Here is a 14,370-nt window from a genome sequence, read left to right on the forward strand (position 1 = left end):
GCCGGCGCGGGCCGGAGCAGGGCTCGCGCGCCCGGCGGTCCCCGTCGCCGCCGCCACCATGTACCCCGTGAGCTCCCCGGCTGGCTCTGCCCTGCACCGCGGCCGCCTTTCCCCGTCCGGACTTCCGATCGAGGCGCCGCGGTCCCCCGCCGCCGTGCCGGGCCCCGCCGCGGCGCGCCCGCCGACGCCCGCGCCGGGCCCGCGGGCCCGCGTGGCAGTGAAGATGGCCTTCCGCAAGGCCTACTCCATCAAGGACAAGCTGCAGGCCATCGAGCGCGTCAAGGGCGGGGAGCGGCAGGCCAGCGTGTGCCGGGACTTCGGCGTGCCCGGCGGCACGCTGCGCGGCTGGCTCAAGGACGAGCCCAAGCTGCGCTGGTTCCTGGAGCAGCTGGGCGGCGAGGTGGGCACGCAGCGCAAGAAGATGCGGCTGGCCAACGAGGAGGAGATCGACCGCGCCGTGTACGCGTGGTTCCTCGCGCTGCGCCGGCACGGCGTGCCGCTGTCGGGGCCCGCCATCCAGGCGCAGGCCGAGGCCTTCGCGCGCCAGATCCACGGGCCCGCCTGCACCTTCAAGGCCAGCCACGGCTGGTTCTGGCGCTGGCAGAAGCGCCACGGCATCTCCAGCCAGCGCCTCTACGGCGAGGCCGAGCCCCCGGCCGCGGGCCCCGCGCCCCGCCCGCCGGTCAAGGAGGAGCCCGCGCGGCCCCCGGGCGCCCCGCCGCCGCCCGCCCGGGCCCCGGCCGCGCCGCCCCCCTCCGAGGCCGGCTACGGCGACGAGCAGATCTACAACGCCAACGTCACCGGCCTCTACTGGAGGCTGCTCCCCGAGCAGGCCGCGCCCCCGCCGGGGGGCTGCGGCCGGCGCTGGCCTGGCGACCGGGTGACCGTGCTGCTGGCCGCCAACCTGACCGGGAGCCACAAGCTGAAGCCTCTGATCGTCGGGCACATGCCCGACCCACCCAGCCTGCGCCGCCACAGTCAGGACAGGCTCCCCGCCTCCTACCGCTACAGCCCCGGCGCCTGGCTGAGCCGCCCGCTGCTTCGCGGCTGGTTCTTCGAGGAGTTTGTTCCCGGCGTCAAACGTTACCTGCGTCGGAGCTGCCTGCAGCAGAAGGCCGTGCTGCTGGTCGCCCACCCGCCCTGTCCAAGGTGGGCCCCGGGGATGCCCACCTGGGAAGAGAGCACGGAAACTCCTAGGCCCTGCAGGCCCGAGCCCTTCGGGTCCCCGGAGGAGCTACAGACCCCCGACGGCACCGTCAGGGTACTCTTCCTGTCCAAGGGAAACAGCCGGCCGCACATCCCTGCACCCCTGGAGCAGGGGGTGGTAGCGGCCTTCAAGCATCTCTACAAAAGGGAGCTGCTGCGGCTGGCCGTGTCCTGTGCCGGTGGCTCCCCGCTGGACTTTATGCGTAGCTTCATGCTCAAGGACATGCTGTACCTGGCTGGGCTCTCCTGGGACCTGGTACAGGCCGGCAGCATAGAGCGCTGCTGGCTGTTGAGTCTCCGAGCAGCCTTTGAACCTGGGCAGCAGCCCGTCCACCAGGCTGAGGAGGCGGCTGAGCACAGCAGGGTGCTGGCTGACCTCACCCATCTGGCCGCCCTGGCTTACAAGCGTATGGCACCCGAAGAGGTGGTAGAGTGGTTGCACCTGGACGATGACGGGGGCCTCCCTGAGGGCTGTGTGGCTGAGGGGGGCCCCGTCTGGCCTCCTTCGCTGCCTCCCGCTGCCCCCCCATCCCCAGCCAGCCTGCCCTCTAGCATTGGGGGTGGAGAGGGGGAGGAAGAGGAGGAGGAGGAGGAGGAAGCTGCCAGTGAGCATGGAGGGGCGTTGGTGGTACCCACTGCTGGGGAAGCTGTCTGGGGGCTGGAAACAGCTCTGCGGTGGCTGGAGAGCCAGGACCCCAGGGAGGTGGGGCCTCTGAGGCTGGTGCAGCTGCGCTCGCTCATCACCATGGCCCGGCGGCTGGGGGGCGTCAGGCCCTCCCCCGCGGTTCCCAGCAACGGAGTGTGACCATCCCAGCCCAGTGCCCGTTTTCCCCGCTGCACTGGGAGGGAAAGGACACCTGCTCTGTCATCTCTCCCTCTGGGGTGGCCCACTCACCCAGGAGATTGCCATGGTCCAAGCCCAACCTGGGTGAGGGAGAGCTGTTGGAGGAAGGTGTCACTCTGCTTCTCAGCTCCTGGGATAGCCCCCCCCCCCCAGGTGCACACAGCGGGGTTCCCTTGCACAGCTGGTGGGGCACACGGGCACAGCTCCTGTCAGCAGTTCTGGCCCCTATGGGGCTCCCCCAATCCCTCCCTGGCCTGCCGTGTGCACTGGCGGTGGCTGCTCCCTTCTACACCCCGCCACCGGTGCCCACCGTCCTCCCAGTGGGAGACACACCACTTGGCTTTTGTTTTTTGTTTTTTAAGCACATTAAATCTGCTCTTAAAGACATTCCTCAGAAGATGCCATGAGACCTGGGCAGAGTGCCGTGGCCTCTGAGCTGCTTCTGCCCTTGTTCTGGAAGCTTCTGGCTTGGTTCTAGGCCATCACCCTGGCCCAGGCTGATCTGTCACAGTGTGTGAGGATGAAGGCTGGTACTTCATGAAGTTCTGAAATACCTCTCCCTGCAGCAGCAGGTAGACTTTTGTCCTGAACAAAACTCCATTCTGGGATGGTATTCCATGGGTTGGCAAGTATTTGAGTTTGGCCCCTGGTGGTGTGACCAACGGCAGGACAAGCTCTCCTGATGCTCCATCAGCTACTGACCACCTTGTCAGGCCCATTCACTGCTGGCCTTAGTGGTCTTAGTGCCTTAGTGTCACCCCCATGTGGGTTCTTCCCAGCCTACTCCCCCACCCCAATTTTCCTACCTTTTGACACTGCCAAGGATGTGGTTTCAGAGCTGCCCTGGCGGCCCGATCTGAGAGGGGGCTGTCTAAATTTCACTCCACCCTGACGTTCCACCCAGGTTCCTGCCGCCACTCCGGGTACCGGAGATGCGGCCCCTTAGGCAGGGGTTGGGTCACCGCTTTTGGCGAGATGCTGCTGCCCCGGCCCTCCTAAGGGGCTGGGGCCCGGGTCTCTGCTCTTCCCTCAGATCACACGTCTGAAGTCAGAGCCCTGGGCACAAGAGCGGGTGGGAGGGTGCTCGGGACCTGCATGCAGGTGGTGTGCACACTGAAGGGACGGCCATGCACTGGCGTGACAGGGCAGCTGAAGGAAGCACTTCCCCAAAGTGGTTTCCATTCATAGCTCCCTGGAACTGCTTCCTATCCCTACAGAAACGTGTGTTTCCAGTCTCAGCTGAGAGGAGGTATGGAGGATTTGGGAGCAAGAAGAGTAAGGCCTGCCTGGCCAGGTCAGTCTGCAGCCTCCATCTGTGTGTGCTGCGCCCCAGCCGGCCACCTCCGTGGATAGCCCCTCCACGCTTGCACACCTAGGTGGCTGAGAGCACAAAGCCCAAGCAGCTGGGGCTGGGCTTCAGCAAGTATAATGCATTTACACCATCAGCCTCCACTTGGGCCCAGGCACCCACTCTAGGAGCTGCCCCCCCAATTCTGGCAGGCATGTCTACAGGGATCCAAAGGACAGCCCCATCTCAAAGGCTGTGGCAGAGCTGTAGGCCTAAGCCCGTCCACCTAGGCCACCCTGGGAGCTGCCCTTCGGTTTGGCTTCTCAGCTGCTCCTGCTGTGAGTGTGCCATCATTCTGGGGGCCTGGGCCCAAAGGAGCTGGAGTCAGCAGAGTCATTGGTCACAATCGCTGTGCTGCCCTTTCTGGCCCCACAAGGCCTAGGCGCAACTTCCATATAAACAAGACAAGTAGAAGTCTGTGTACTGGCATTTGAAGGACTGGGGAGCCCCATGCTGGCTCTAGTATTGTCTTGGGCTAGGGGTATAGCTCAGGGTAGTGCTTTGCCTAGCATGTGAAGGCCCTGGGTTTGATACCCAGCACCTCAGAAAAGTTTTCTCTGCAGAGTGAGATGCAGTAATAGCCTAGGCAGAGGGCCAGGCACCGGCACCCTGCTGATGGGCTTGCTGCTGGCTCTGTGCAGCCCCAGCCAAGGTCCCGTGACCTCGCGCCTACAGCTGGCTTGAAACCACCCACCTCTCCACTCAGCACATTGTAAAGTAATGTGGGCCTCGCTGAGTGCTCCTGGCTGCATATCTACCTGGCCACCCTTGGTAGTGTGGGAGAACAGAATCAGTGCTGCAGTTCCTTAGGGCTGCCATTTTCACCTGCTGTATAGCTGCCAGGAATTGTCAGAATCCTGGATCTCTCGTTCTGGGGATTCTTGATCCCCAGTGTGGGATCCCTACAGCCGGGAGGTTCCGACTGCTTCACACTGGCCCTGTGACAGACTGCTGTCCCTGCAGCTAGTGACCCTTAACGCTGGGGCCAGCCAGAGCCCCTGGGCTAGGCACAAGAAAACAGCGTGGAAAGATTGGTGAGTGAGGCCTGGCAGGCACTGTCCCAAGGGTGAGCCTTCAATGGCCACTCCTTAAGAGAACCGCAGGCTGTGCTGTCGGAGGGCCCAGCGTGCCACCCTGCTGACAGGGAGCTTGCCCTGCCGGGCAGTGCAGTAGCATGTGTGTAATAAAGGTGAACATGCCTCTGTTTTAGTTGTACTTCTGCAACTCAACCTAAGACAAGTCTGGAGCACCCTGTGTTCTAGGGGTGGGGTGTAAAATGGGCTGGCGTTGATTTAAAGGTGCCGTGGGCATATCCTCCATGTATCTTGGAAGGCAGTGGCTTTAGTCTGGTGGCATGAAGTGGCTGGCAGCAGTCAGCCCTGACCCAGCCACCATGAGTGGGCTGGGACAGTCACGGAAGGCCAGAAGGTGACGGAGGACTGTCGTCTACGCCCCAAGCTGAGCCCAGCCTGGTCCCTGTGGAGGCTGGTGATGGCTCACTTTCCAGTCACTCACGTAGGTTACAAGGGGTTACAGCACCGGACCTGGGACCCACCCTGCCCAGGCTCAGCATGGCTGGGAGGGAGGCCAGTGCACGGAAGCCCTGGTGGTCTTGTGGGTACTGAGTGAATGGAACCCGTTGCCACCCACACCATCCCTGGTCCCGGCCTGACCCGCCAGCACATTCAGTGCTCCAAGATGGCACCTTTATTCCTATCCCACAAACAAGAAAAACGGAGCCGGTCATGGTGGACAGCTAAGGGATACGCAGTAGGTAGGGGAGACAAGGTATGGGATATCTGTCCCTGTCACATATGCCACTAGCCCTAGATGGAGGGATAGTCTGGTTACTGCCCAGCTAGAAGGCGACCCTGTCCCAAACCTCACTGATGAGTGGGTGCCCTTTCCATCTCAGGAAGCTGCTGGGTAGGAGCAAGAAGGCCCGGGAAAGCCTGGGAGGGTGACCTGCAGAGGCCAGTGAGGCGGAACCAGAGGCACAGCGCCCTCGCCTGGTGAACTCCCACCGAAGGACATGGGTTCCACCCGCCTGCCAGGAGCTGTGGGACAGGAGGATGGAGGGAAGGGCATCCCCATCTGACCAGAGCCCACCCTCTGGACCTCGGTAGTCTCTCCACCAGGTGCTGCTGCCTGAGGGCTGTGGGAGACCCAGCCAGCGTGGCTCTGTTGCATGAGATTCCTGGGTATCGCTCCTCTTCAGCTCGGGGAAGAACAGACCACCTGCTAGCTGCTCAGGCTGGGGGACCCTGGGCTCTCCCATCCTCCCTGGGGAGGCCCTGCAGTACTGCGAGGCCTCTAGCTTTAGTGAGAGGGCATCCCGGACCCCATGTGCCCGGCTGGGTAAGAACGGGCTGGGCTGCAGTTCCAGGGAAGGGTCAGGGCCCCAGGCCCAGTGGCTCTGCTCATGGTCTCCAACCATCCTCAGATGTAGGCACGGGACCAAGACACCAGCTTTCAGGACCTGAGAACTAACACTACCTGCATTATGGTAGGCTCACTGGGGGCAGAACTATTATCAAGGGGGGTCTGCAGAGGTGGGGGCTGCATTTCCTTGTGTAGGGCGAGGGGAGACACCCATGAGGGATGGAGAGAGGAGTATGATCCTTATGGGAAGGGCAAAGGAGGACTTGGGTGGCTGGGGCAAGCAAGGAGGAGTCCTGGGGCCCCAGGCAGCTGTGGCTAGGTAAGCAGCTGGTGTTCTCATCAGGAGCCCGGCTCTACTTCCTGCTGAGTTCTTTGGCCCGTTGGGTGGCAGCCTCCACCGCGCTCATAGTAGCCGCTCTCAAGCCACCCTGCTCCAGGGCGTGGAGCCCATAGATGGTGGTACCAGCCGGTGTGAGCACATCCGTCCGCAGCTGGGCCGGGTGTCTCCCTTCCTGCTGTAGCATCTTGGCTGTCCCCTGGGGAAAAGGCATTAGATGGTGACCAGGGGGATGCCCACAGCCACGCTGTCGGCCTGCGGGAAGCAGCGCAGGCCTGAGTCGCCCAGACACTCCTGGGGGAATGCTCACTCACCAGCAGCGTCTGGGCAGCAATGCGGTGGGCCAGGCCACTGGGCATGCCCATCTTGATGGCGCCTTCAGCCAGGGCCTCAGCGAATACACACACCTGCAGCAGAGGGAGGGCTAAAGCAGACGGGCAGGACACTGGGAACCAAGCTCAGGGCGTGGCCCCGATGCCCAGTGCCTGGACTGGAACCCGGGCTCACAAGGGGCCGTCCTTAAACCTCACCAAAGCAGGGGCACTGGGCTGAGGTCCAGCACACCGGGCTGAGGAAGCGGCCAGCCTGGGGATGCAGAAGGGCCGCTCGCTGAGGAGGGCTGGCCCGTCAGGGTGCGGGCAAGACAATACTTACAAAAGCCACACCACTACCACTAAGGCCGGTGTGGATGTCCACGTAGGCCTCCGGCACCTCCTCGCACTGCCCACAGGCCTCCAGCAGGTTCTGCAGCAGGCTGGCCTCCTCGCTGCTTGCATGGCAGCCCCGGGCTAGCACCATGGCCCCTTCTTGAACTACGCAGGGCAGATTGGGTGAGACGCGGAACACTGACGTGCCTGCAGGCAGCAGCTGTTCAGGAGACAGGGGTCAGGCGCCCGGGGGACGGGCCGGCGGGCAGCCCTCAGCCAGCTGCGTCCTCTGTCCCGGCTGGCCAGGCATAGCGAGTCTGGAGGCCTGGCCCAGAGCAACCACACCATCACCTGGGCAGCTGGCCAGGAGGCCGTCTGCTGCCTGAGCCTGGTCAGAGGGCCTGTGCCAGGGTCCAGGCCTTAGCCCCGCTGCAGCTCACAGCCACTCACCTTTTCTATGGTGCTCAGAGAGACCCCAGCAGCCACAGACACCAAGATGTGCTCAAGAGTGACTACGGGGGCCACCTCTGCCAGGACAGCGGGCAGGATGTGCGGCTTGGTGGCAAAGATGACAAGCGAGCAGCTCTGCAGCACCTCCTGATTGGAGTGGGTCGTCTGGCAGCCCAGAGCCTGCAAGGGAAACCAGGACCGGGGCCACAGCAGGGGCGGCTCCACATCACAGCCTTTATACACGGTTACCTGAGTCCCATGGCCCTGACCTCCTCCGCCTCAGTCTACACTAGCTCCACTCCAAACACTCGAGACCCCGCCACCGCGCTCCTCACACCCCGAGACCCCCAACAATGCTCCACACACCCCGAGACCCCCAACACTGCTCCACACACCCCGAGACCCCCAACACTGCTCCCCATACCCCCGAGACCCCCCAACACTGCTCCTCACACCCCCGAGACCCCCAACACTGCTCCTCACACCCCCGAGACCCCCAACACTGCTCCTCACACCCCCGAGACCCCCAACACTGCTCCTCACACCCTGAGACCCCCAACACTGCTCCACACACCCCGAGACCCCCAACACTGCTCCCCATACCCCCGAGACCCCCCAACAATGCTCCACACACCCCGAGACCCCCAACACTGCTCCACACACCCCAAGACCCCCAACACTGCTCCACACACCCCGAGACCCCCAACACTGCTCCCCATACCCCCGAGACCCCCCAACACTGCTCCTCACACCCCCAAGACCCCCAACACTGCTCCTCACACCCCCGAGACCCCCAACACTGCTCCTCACACCCCCGAGACCCCCAACACTGCTCCTCACACCCTGAGACCCCCAACACTGCCTCACACCCCGAGACCCCCAACACTGCTCCCCATACCCTGAGACCCCCAACACTGCTCCTCACACCCCGAGACCCCCAACACTGCTCCTCACACCCCCGAGACCCCCAACACTGCTCCTCACACCCTGAGACCCCCAACACTGCTCCTCACACCCTGAGACCCCCAACACTGCTCCTCACACCCCGAGACCCCCAACACTGCTCCCCATACCCTGAGACCCCCAACACTGCTCCTCACACCCCAAGACCCCCAACACTGCTCCTCACACCCCCGAGACCCCCAACACTGCTCCTCACACCCGAGACCCCCAACACTGCTCCCCATACCCTGAGACCCCCAACACTGCTCCTCACACCCCGAGACCCCCAACACTGCTCCTCACACCCCCGAGACCCCCAACACTGCTCCTCACACCCTGAGACCCCCAACACTGCTCCTCACACCCTGAGACCCCCAACACTGCCTCACACCCCGAGACCCCCAACACTGCTCCCCATACCCTGAGACCCCCAACACTGCTCCTCACACCCCAAGACCCCCAACACTGCTCCTCACACCCCCGAGACCCCCAACACTGCTCCTCACACCCGAGACCCCCAACACTGCTCCTCACACCCGAGACCCCCAACACTGCTCCTCACACCCGAGACCCCCAACACTGCTCCTCACACCCTGAGACCCCCAACACTGCTCCTCACACCTGAGACCCCCACCAACACTGCTCCCCACACCCCCGAGACCCCCCCAACACTGCTCCTCACACCCCCCGAGACCCCACCAATGCTACTCTCCCACACCCATCCGTGCCCACCCCAGCCCAGCCCTTGTGTGAACACACAGGTATATACCTGTGTCTGCTCTGGCCTTCCACAACCGTGACATTCTACCTGGCCTCTGGCTTCCCTTCCCCTAACCTAGCCCAGTCTCAGATCTTCAGCTAATGAGCCACACTTCCCTGGCCCTGACAGCTGTCTCGGACAAGGCCCTGAGTCTCACTCACCCGGAAGTGGCAGAGATTCCTGTCTGTGGGTGCACTAGCCAGCACTTGCTTAGCTTCTACTTTGCCTGAAGAGAAAGGCAAAGGCAGAAGATTGGTGAGGGGTGGGAAGACAGGGAAGAGCCTGCCTGGCCCTTCCTGGGCAAAGCTCGTCCCATTCCTAGCTCCCTGCTGGCTGGCCTGAGGCTCTGCAGGAACTCAAAGCAGCCATGCTGGGGAACTCAGGGCCCAGCAATCAGTTCCATTAAAGTCTACTTGGCAGTTATGCCAGCTGCTGGGGCCAGGGGCTTGTCTGGTCCAGTGAAGACACAGACCCCCAAGGGTCTAAGGAGGGATGGTGGATGAGGCCTGTGTGCTAGTGCCATTTAGGAGAAAGCATCTGCCTCCATGGAGCACATGGTGAGGAGATTGGGCTTGACTTCTGTAAGGTAAAAAGAAGCACACCACCACCTGAACACAGTTAACATCAATGTCAGCCACACGCCTTGGCAGTAACGCAACACTCAGCATCTAAGTCTCAGATGAACTGCAGTATTACACACCTGAGACTTGCAATAAAGTATTTTCTGATTGATTGCAAGTCCTCTGGACTTTGAAGTAGGGCTGAAAGCAGAGAGCCAAAGGTCACCAGCTCTCTCTATGTGCGATCTACGTTAAAGGCGTTAGGACAGCAGTAATATCCCCTCCTATTTACTTATGATCCGTGGCCAGGATACGTTTGTCCCTCTCCTTACCCTGACACAGGAAACATCTGGCAGTGTCTGGAGAAACACTGCAGGCTACCACTTGGCGCCTAGAGGACAGGTAGAGATCCATTCTTACACACACAGGGTGAATGATCTGGTCCCACAGAGCTGTCCACCTCCACGGGTGGTGTGGGGCACACACGGAAACTCCCAAAGGTCAACCTGGCCAAGTCCACGAAGCCAAGAAGTTGGCTGCTGACAGCACTAAGGCGCCGCTTCCAAGAGAATGCGATGGCGCCGCAGATGGAACCGTGAGCTTTCCGGAGGTCACTAAGGAGGCGTGAAGCGCAGGCCAAGGTGCGTCCAAAGGGGCTCCTGTCCCGCGCGGGCGGTCCGGAGGCCGGGGCCCCGAACAGCCAGGCCCCGATCCTACACTCGGGAAGCACGCAGCTTCCGACCGGCTCGAGGCCAGCGGGAGCAGCGGCTCTGGCTAGGGCCGCGCGGGCTGCACGCGGGCCGGGGGTCCCGGGACCCCGCAGCGGGCCCCGAGGGCTCGCCCGAGCCGCCCCGACACGCGCATCCTCCCGCCCAGGAAAGCCCGCCGCCCCCCGGCCAAGCTCCGCCGCCCCACCTGCTCGGATGAGGCCCTGCGCGATGGCCTCCGCCATGCGACCCGCGCCCACGAAGCCCACGCGCTGCGACCGGGATTCCGCGGACGCCATGGCGTGCGCCACACGCCGCACCCGCCCGCCCGCCGGCGCCCCGGAGGCACTGGGCCCCGCCCCTCGCCGCTCATTGGCACAAAGAGCCACAGGACCCCTCGCCTCCCATTGGCGGAAGGGAGGAGGCGTGGCCCCTGGGGGCGGGGCGGAGCCCGCGGGCGCCGGAGGTGCCGCCGCGCTCGGGGGCGCCGGGCGCCGCTGTGTTCCCGGGCCGTCATCTTCTGGAGGACGGGCGTCGGGCGAGGTGTCCTGCGAACGCCGTCTGTTTCGCCCCGGGAAACTCGAGGTTAACGTCGTCCCCAAAGCGGCGCAAGGGGACCCCCGCAGGGAGGTGCTCACAGCCGCAGCCCCGGAGTCCCACGCGCGGGGCCGAGCCGCGAGTTGAACGCCGCCCCACCCCGGTCAGCGCTAGACCGGGGCCCAACGGGAGCGGCCCAGCCGGCCCAGGGAGCGCCTGCGCGCCGCCCAGCCCTCCGCGTGGACCCCCCCAGCCTCCCCGCCCAGCCTCCGCGTGGACCCCCAGCCTTCCTCCCAGCCCTCCGCGTGGACCCCCCCAGCCTTCCCCCCAGCCCTCCGCGTGGACCCCCTGCCCCGCCCAGCCCTCCGCGTGGACCCCCCCAGCCTCCCCGCCCAGCCCTCCGCATGGACCCCCCCAGCCTCCCCGCCCAGCCTCCGCGTGGACCCCCAGCCTCCCCCCAGCCCTCCGCGTGTACCCCCAGCCTCCCCGCCCAGCCCTCCGCGTGGACCCCCTGCCCCGCCCAGCCCTCCGCGTGGACCCCCCCAGCCTCCCCGCCCAGCCTCCGCGTGGACCCCCAGCCTTCCTCCCAGCCCTCCGCGTGGACCCCCCCAGCCTTCCCCCCAGCCCTCCGCGTGGAACCCCCAGCCTTCCAGCCCAGCCCTCCGCGTGGACCCCCCCAGCCTTCCCCCCAGCCCTCCGCGTGGACCCCGCCCAGCCCTCCGCGTGGGCCCCCAGCCTCCCCGCCCAGCCTCCGCATGGACCCCCTGCCCCGCCCAGCCCTCCGCATGGACCCCCCCAGCCTCCCCGCCCAGCCTCCGCGTGGACCCCCAGCCTCCCCCCAGCCCTCCGCGTGGACCCCCAGCCTCCCCCCCAGCCCTCCGCGTGGACCCCCTGCCCCGCCCAGCCCTCCGCGTGGACTCCCCCAGCCTCCTCGCCCAGCCCTCCGCGTGGACCCCCAGCCTCCCCCCAGCCCTCCGCGTGGACCCCCAGCCTCCCCCCCAGCCTTCCGCGTGGACCCCCAGCCTCCCCGCCCAGCCTCCGCGTGGACCCCCAGCCTCCCCGCCCAGCCCTCCGCGTGGACCCCCCCAGCCTCCCCGCCCAGCCCTCCGCGTGGACCCCCCCAGCCTCCCCGCCCAGCCCTCCGCGTGGACCCCCCCAGCCTCCCCGCCCAGCCCTCCGCGTGGACCCCCCCAGCCTCCCCGCCCAGCCCTCCGCGTGGACCCCCCCAGCCTCCCCGCCCAGCCCTCCGCGTGGACCCCCCCAGCCTTCCCCCCAGCCCTCCGCGTGGACCCCCAGCCTCCCCCCAGCCCTCCGCGTGGACCCCCCCAGCCTCCCCGCCCAGCCCTCCGTGTGGGCCCCCAGCCTCCCCGCCAGCCCTCCGCGTGAACCCCCAGCCTCCCCCCCAGCCCTCCGCGTGGACCCCCTGCCCCGCCCAGCCCTCTGCGTGGACCCCCAGCCCTCCGCGTGGACCCCCCCCAGCCTCCCCGCCCAACCCTCTGCGTGGACCCCCAACCTCCCCCTCCCGCCCAGCCTTCCCGGGGGACCGCTGCCTCCCACCACGAAGGAGGCCAGGAGCAGAAGCACACCAGCCTCTCTTCATTTTCTTCCTTTTCCCAATCTGGACCTTGAACTTGGGCCTGGGCGCTGCCCTGAGCCCTGTGCTCATGGCTGCCGCTCTACCGCTGGAGCACAATGCCATTTCTGGCTTTTTTGAGTAGCTTATTGGAGATAAAAGTCTCTCAGGGACTTTTCACGCCCAGACTGGCTTCGAGCGGCAATCCTCAAATCTCAGCCTCCAGAGTTGCTTGGATTAGAGGCGTGAGCCCCCAGCACCCTGTTTATAAGAAGTTGATTTTCTTAGGTATTTGTTACTTTTGTGACAAAGTGACCAACATCGTGTTGCAGAATGAGCTGCAGAAGCTCACTGCAGACAGGTATGAGATGTCCAAGCAAGAGCTTGGGGTAGAGTGAAGCTCAAGGAACTTGGGCGTTTCTTCCAGGTGCTTTCATCAATGCCTGGACGTGTTAGAGGCTGGGTTTGGGTTCAGATACTGGCAGCTGATGATCAGAGGAGAGTCAAGGCAGTGATTATCAGTTAGGAGGCAGACGGTGGGAACACTGACTTCTGACCCTAGATGTCAGTGCCCACCTTGTCATGACAATAAGAGGTAACGCATTGGTGGTTGCTAGGCAGCAGAGCATTTTCCAGGACAGGAGGGCAGTTCAGGCAGGTTTAGACCCTAATGTGGGATCATGGACGGACAATCACTAGAAGAGGCCCCACTGGCTCAGGCCAATCTCTCCAAGGTCTGGGGAGGTTTGGGGGGGGGGGGTAGGCAGTGAAGGTTCTCCAAGCCTAGGCCTATTTCTCTCTGGTTGGTGGACTGGTCAGAGGATTTGTGTACAGGAAGTCTGGGTGTGGGAGCTGTGAGCCAGAGGAGCCACACAGACTGGACATGCCAGCGGATGGAGGGCAGAGGCCGGGGACTGTTCTGAGGCCCCTGGACGGGGACATCAGGCTACCAACTGCAGCCACCAGTCCAGGAGGTTGAGTCGGGGTTGAGAAAGAAGTTGGACATGTTTGACGTTGCTGGGGTTGAGAGGAAGAGTATCTGGGAAGGTAGGGCTGAGTTGAGAAGTTGACACTTCTGAGCATCCAGGAAGATGCAAGTTAATGGGCTTGGTTTTCTGGGGGACAGGACAGTTGGGGGGCACCCTTCTGGATGTGAGTTTAGGCTGTGGGGCTACAGGTTGTGAACAAAGCACCTGGAGAACCAGGGTCTTAACCTTTTGCACAGGGGCCAGCTATCACCGCTGCCTGCCTGCAGCCGTTTCTGCTGCACCCACAGGTGCTCCAGCCCCTCCAGACTTGGGATCACGTCTCCGTGCTCTTCCTCAGCCTCCAGGGACAGCAGTGGCTCAGTCCTCAGACTGGGGTAGCAAGTGGAAGGATGCCCTGTGTCATCCACCTAGCTATCTGGGGTGATAGAACCCGTTGTTGGGGCCATAATCCAATGCCCCAGGGCTGCAGTGAGACCAGGCAAGGGGGCCAGTGCACCTCTGACACCCAGACCTACCATTCCTGGTCTGCATCCCTGCGCTACCACGCCTGGCCTGGGCTTTGCTTTCTCCCCACTGAGAATAGGGAGGCCAATGATGCTCACCTTGCTGGTGGCCAGAACTGACCTATCACAGGCCAGGCCAGAGTCCTGAGGGCTCAGGAGAGCACAGCCCAGATCAGGCCCAACTCTCTTAGAGACCCAGGGAAGTGTGGGTCACCCAGGCACCAGTTCCCTGCAGGTCTAATGTGTCCAGTGAGTGTCCAAATTCAGATCCAGCCTGATTGCCCAAGGTAGTGAGGGTGGAGGCAGGGAGGCCCAGACCAGCTCCCACCACCAAAGTCTGAATGTGGCCACATGTGGAGAGGCTGGGACCAGCCAGGGTCAGATTCGTGGGGAGGAACCTGCCCCCACCTCAGCCCACTGACAGTCCACTCCGGGTCTCACTCCCTACGTCCTGGGCCCACATTTCCGGCACTAGGCCTCCTTCCAGGGTCGCTGGCTCTGGGCAGCCCGCAGGACAGTGTGCCTGGGACCCAGCCAGGCGGCCAGACAGTGCTGGTGTGGGGCTGACAGCTGAGGAGAGCAGGC

General features: G+C 64.1%; 2 protein-coding genes across 3 annotated transcripts; one reads left to right on the top strand and one right to left on the bottom strand.

The window, feature by feature from the left end:
- Positions 1 to 4: 4 nt before the first annotated feature.
- On the top strand, positions 5 to 2,437 carry LOC138806060 (tigger transposable element derived 5-like). Its single transcript, XM_069991547.1, has one exon. The coding sequence runs from the start codon at positions 59 to 61 to the stop codon at positions 2,009 to 2,011; it is 1,953 nt and encodes a 650-aa protein (XP_069847648.1). The 5' UTR covers positions 5 to 58; the 3' UTR covers positions 2,012 to 2,437.
- Positions 2,438 to 5,090: 2,653 nt separating this feature from the next.
- On the bottom strand, positions 5,091 to 10,522 carry LOC138806061 (pyrroline-5-carboxylate reductase 3). 2 transcript variants are annotated; one of them, XM_069991548.1, is made up of 6 exons: positions 10,392 to 10,522; positions 9,078 to 9,142; positions 7,215 to 7,394; positions 6,772 to 6,984; positions 6,432 to 6,524; positions 5,091 to 6,316 (listed from the first exon to the last, which is right to left on the bottom strand). In XM_069991548.1, exons 1-6 carry the CDS (start codon positions 10,480 to 10,482, stop codon positions 6,134 to 6,136), a joined length of 825 nt encoding a protein of 274 aa, XP_069847649.1. In that variant the 5' UTR covers positions 10,483 to 10,522; the 3' UTR covers positions 5,091 to 6,133. The 2 variants fall into 2 exon arrangements, with proteins under 2 accessions (XP_069847649.1, XP_069847650.1); XM_069991549.1 differs by having other exon boundaries at positions 6,432 to 6,541.
- Positions 10,523 to 14,370: the final 3,848 nt, after the last annotated feature.

The sequence above is a fragment of the Dipodomys merriami genome, unplaced genomic scaffold (assembly GCF_024711535.1).
Source record: "Dipodomys merriami isolate MVZ:Mamm:240054 unplaced genomic scaffold, mDipMer1.0.p SCAF_4, whole genome shotgun sequence".
Classification (NCBI taxonomy): domain Eukaryota; kingdom Metazoa; phylum Chordata; class Mammalia; order Rodentia; family Heteromyidae; genus Dipodomys; species Dipodomys merriami.

Excerpts from the sequence above, each read along its gene's own strand:
- LOC138806060 (XM_069991547.1), top strand. The coding sequence starts at position 59 with ATGTACCCCGTGAGCTCCCCGGCTGGCTCTGCCCTGCACCGCGGCCGC.
- LOC138806061 (XM_069991548.1), bottom strand. The coding sequence starts at position 10,482 with ATGGCGTCCGCGGAATCCCGGTCGCAGCGCGTGGGCTTCGTGGGCGCG. Across the intron at positions 7,395-9,077 it reads GGAATCTCTGCCACTTCCGG|GCTCTGGGCTGCCAGACGAC; the intron begins GTGAGTGAGACT and ends TTTCCCTTGCAG. Across the intron at positions 6,317-6,431 it reads TTGCTGCCCAGACGCTGCTG|GGGACAGCCAAGATGCTACA; the intron begins GTGAGTGAGCAT and ends CCTTTTCCCCAG.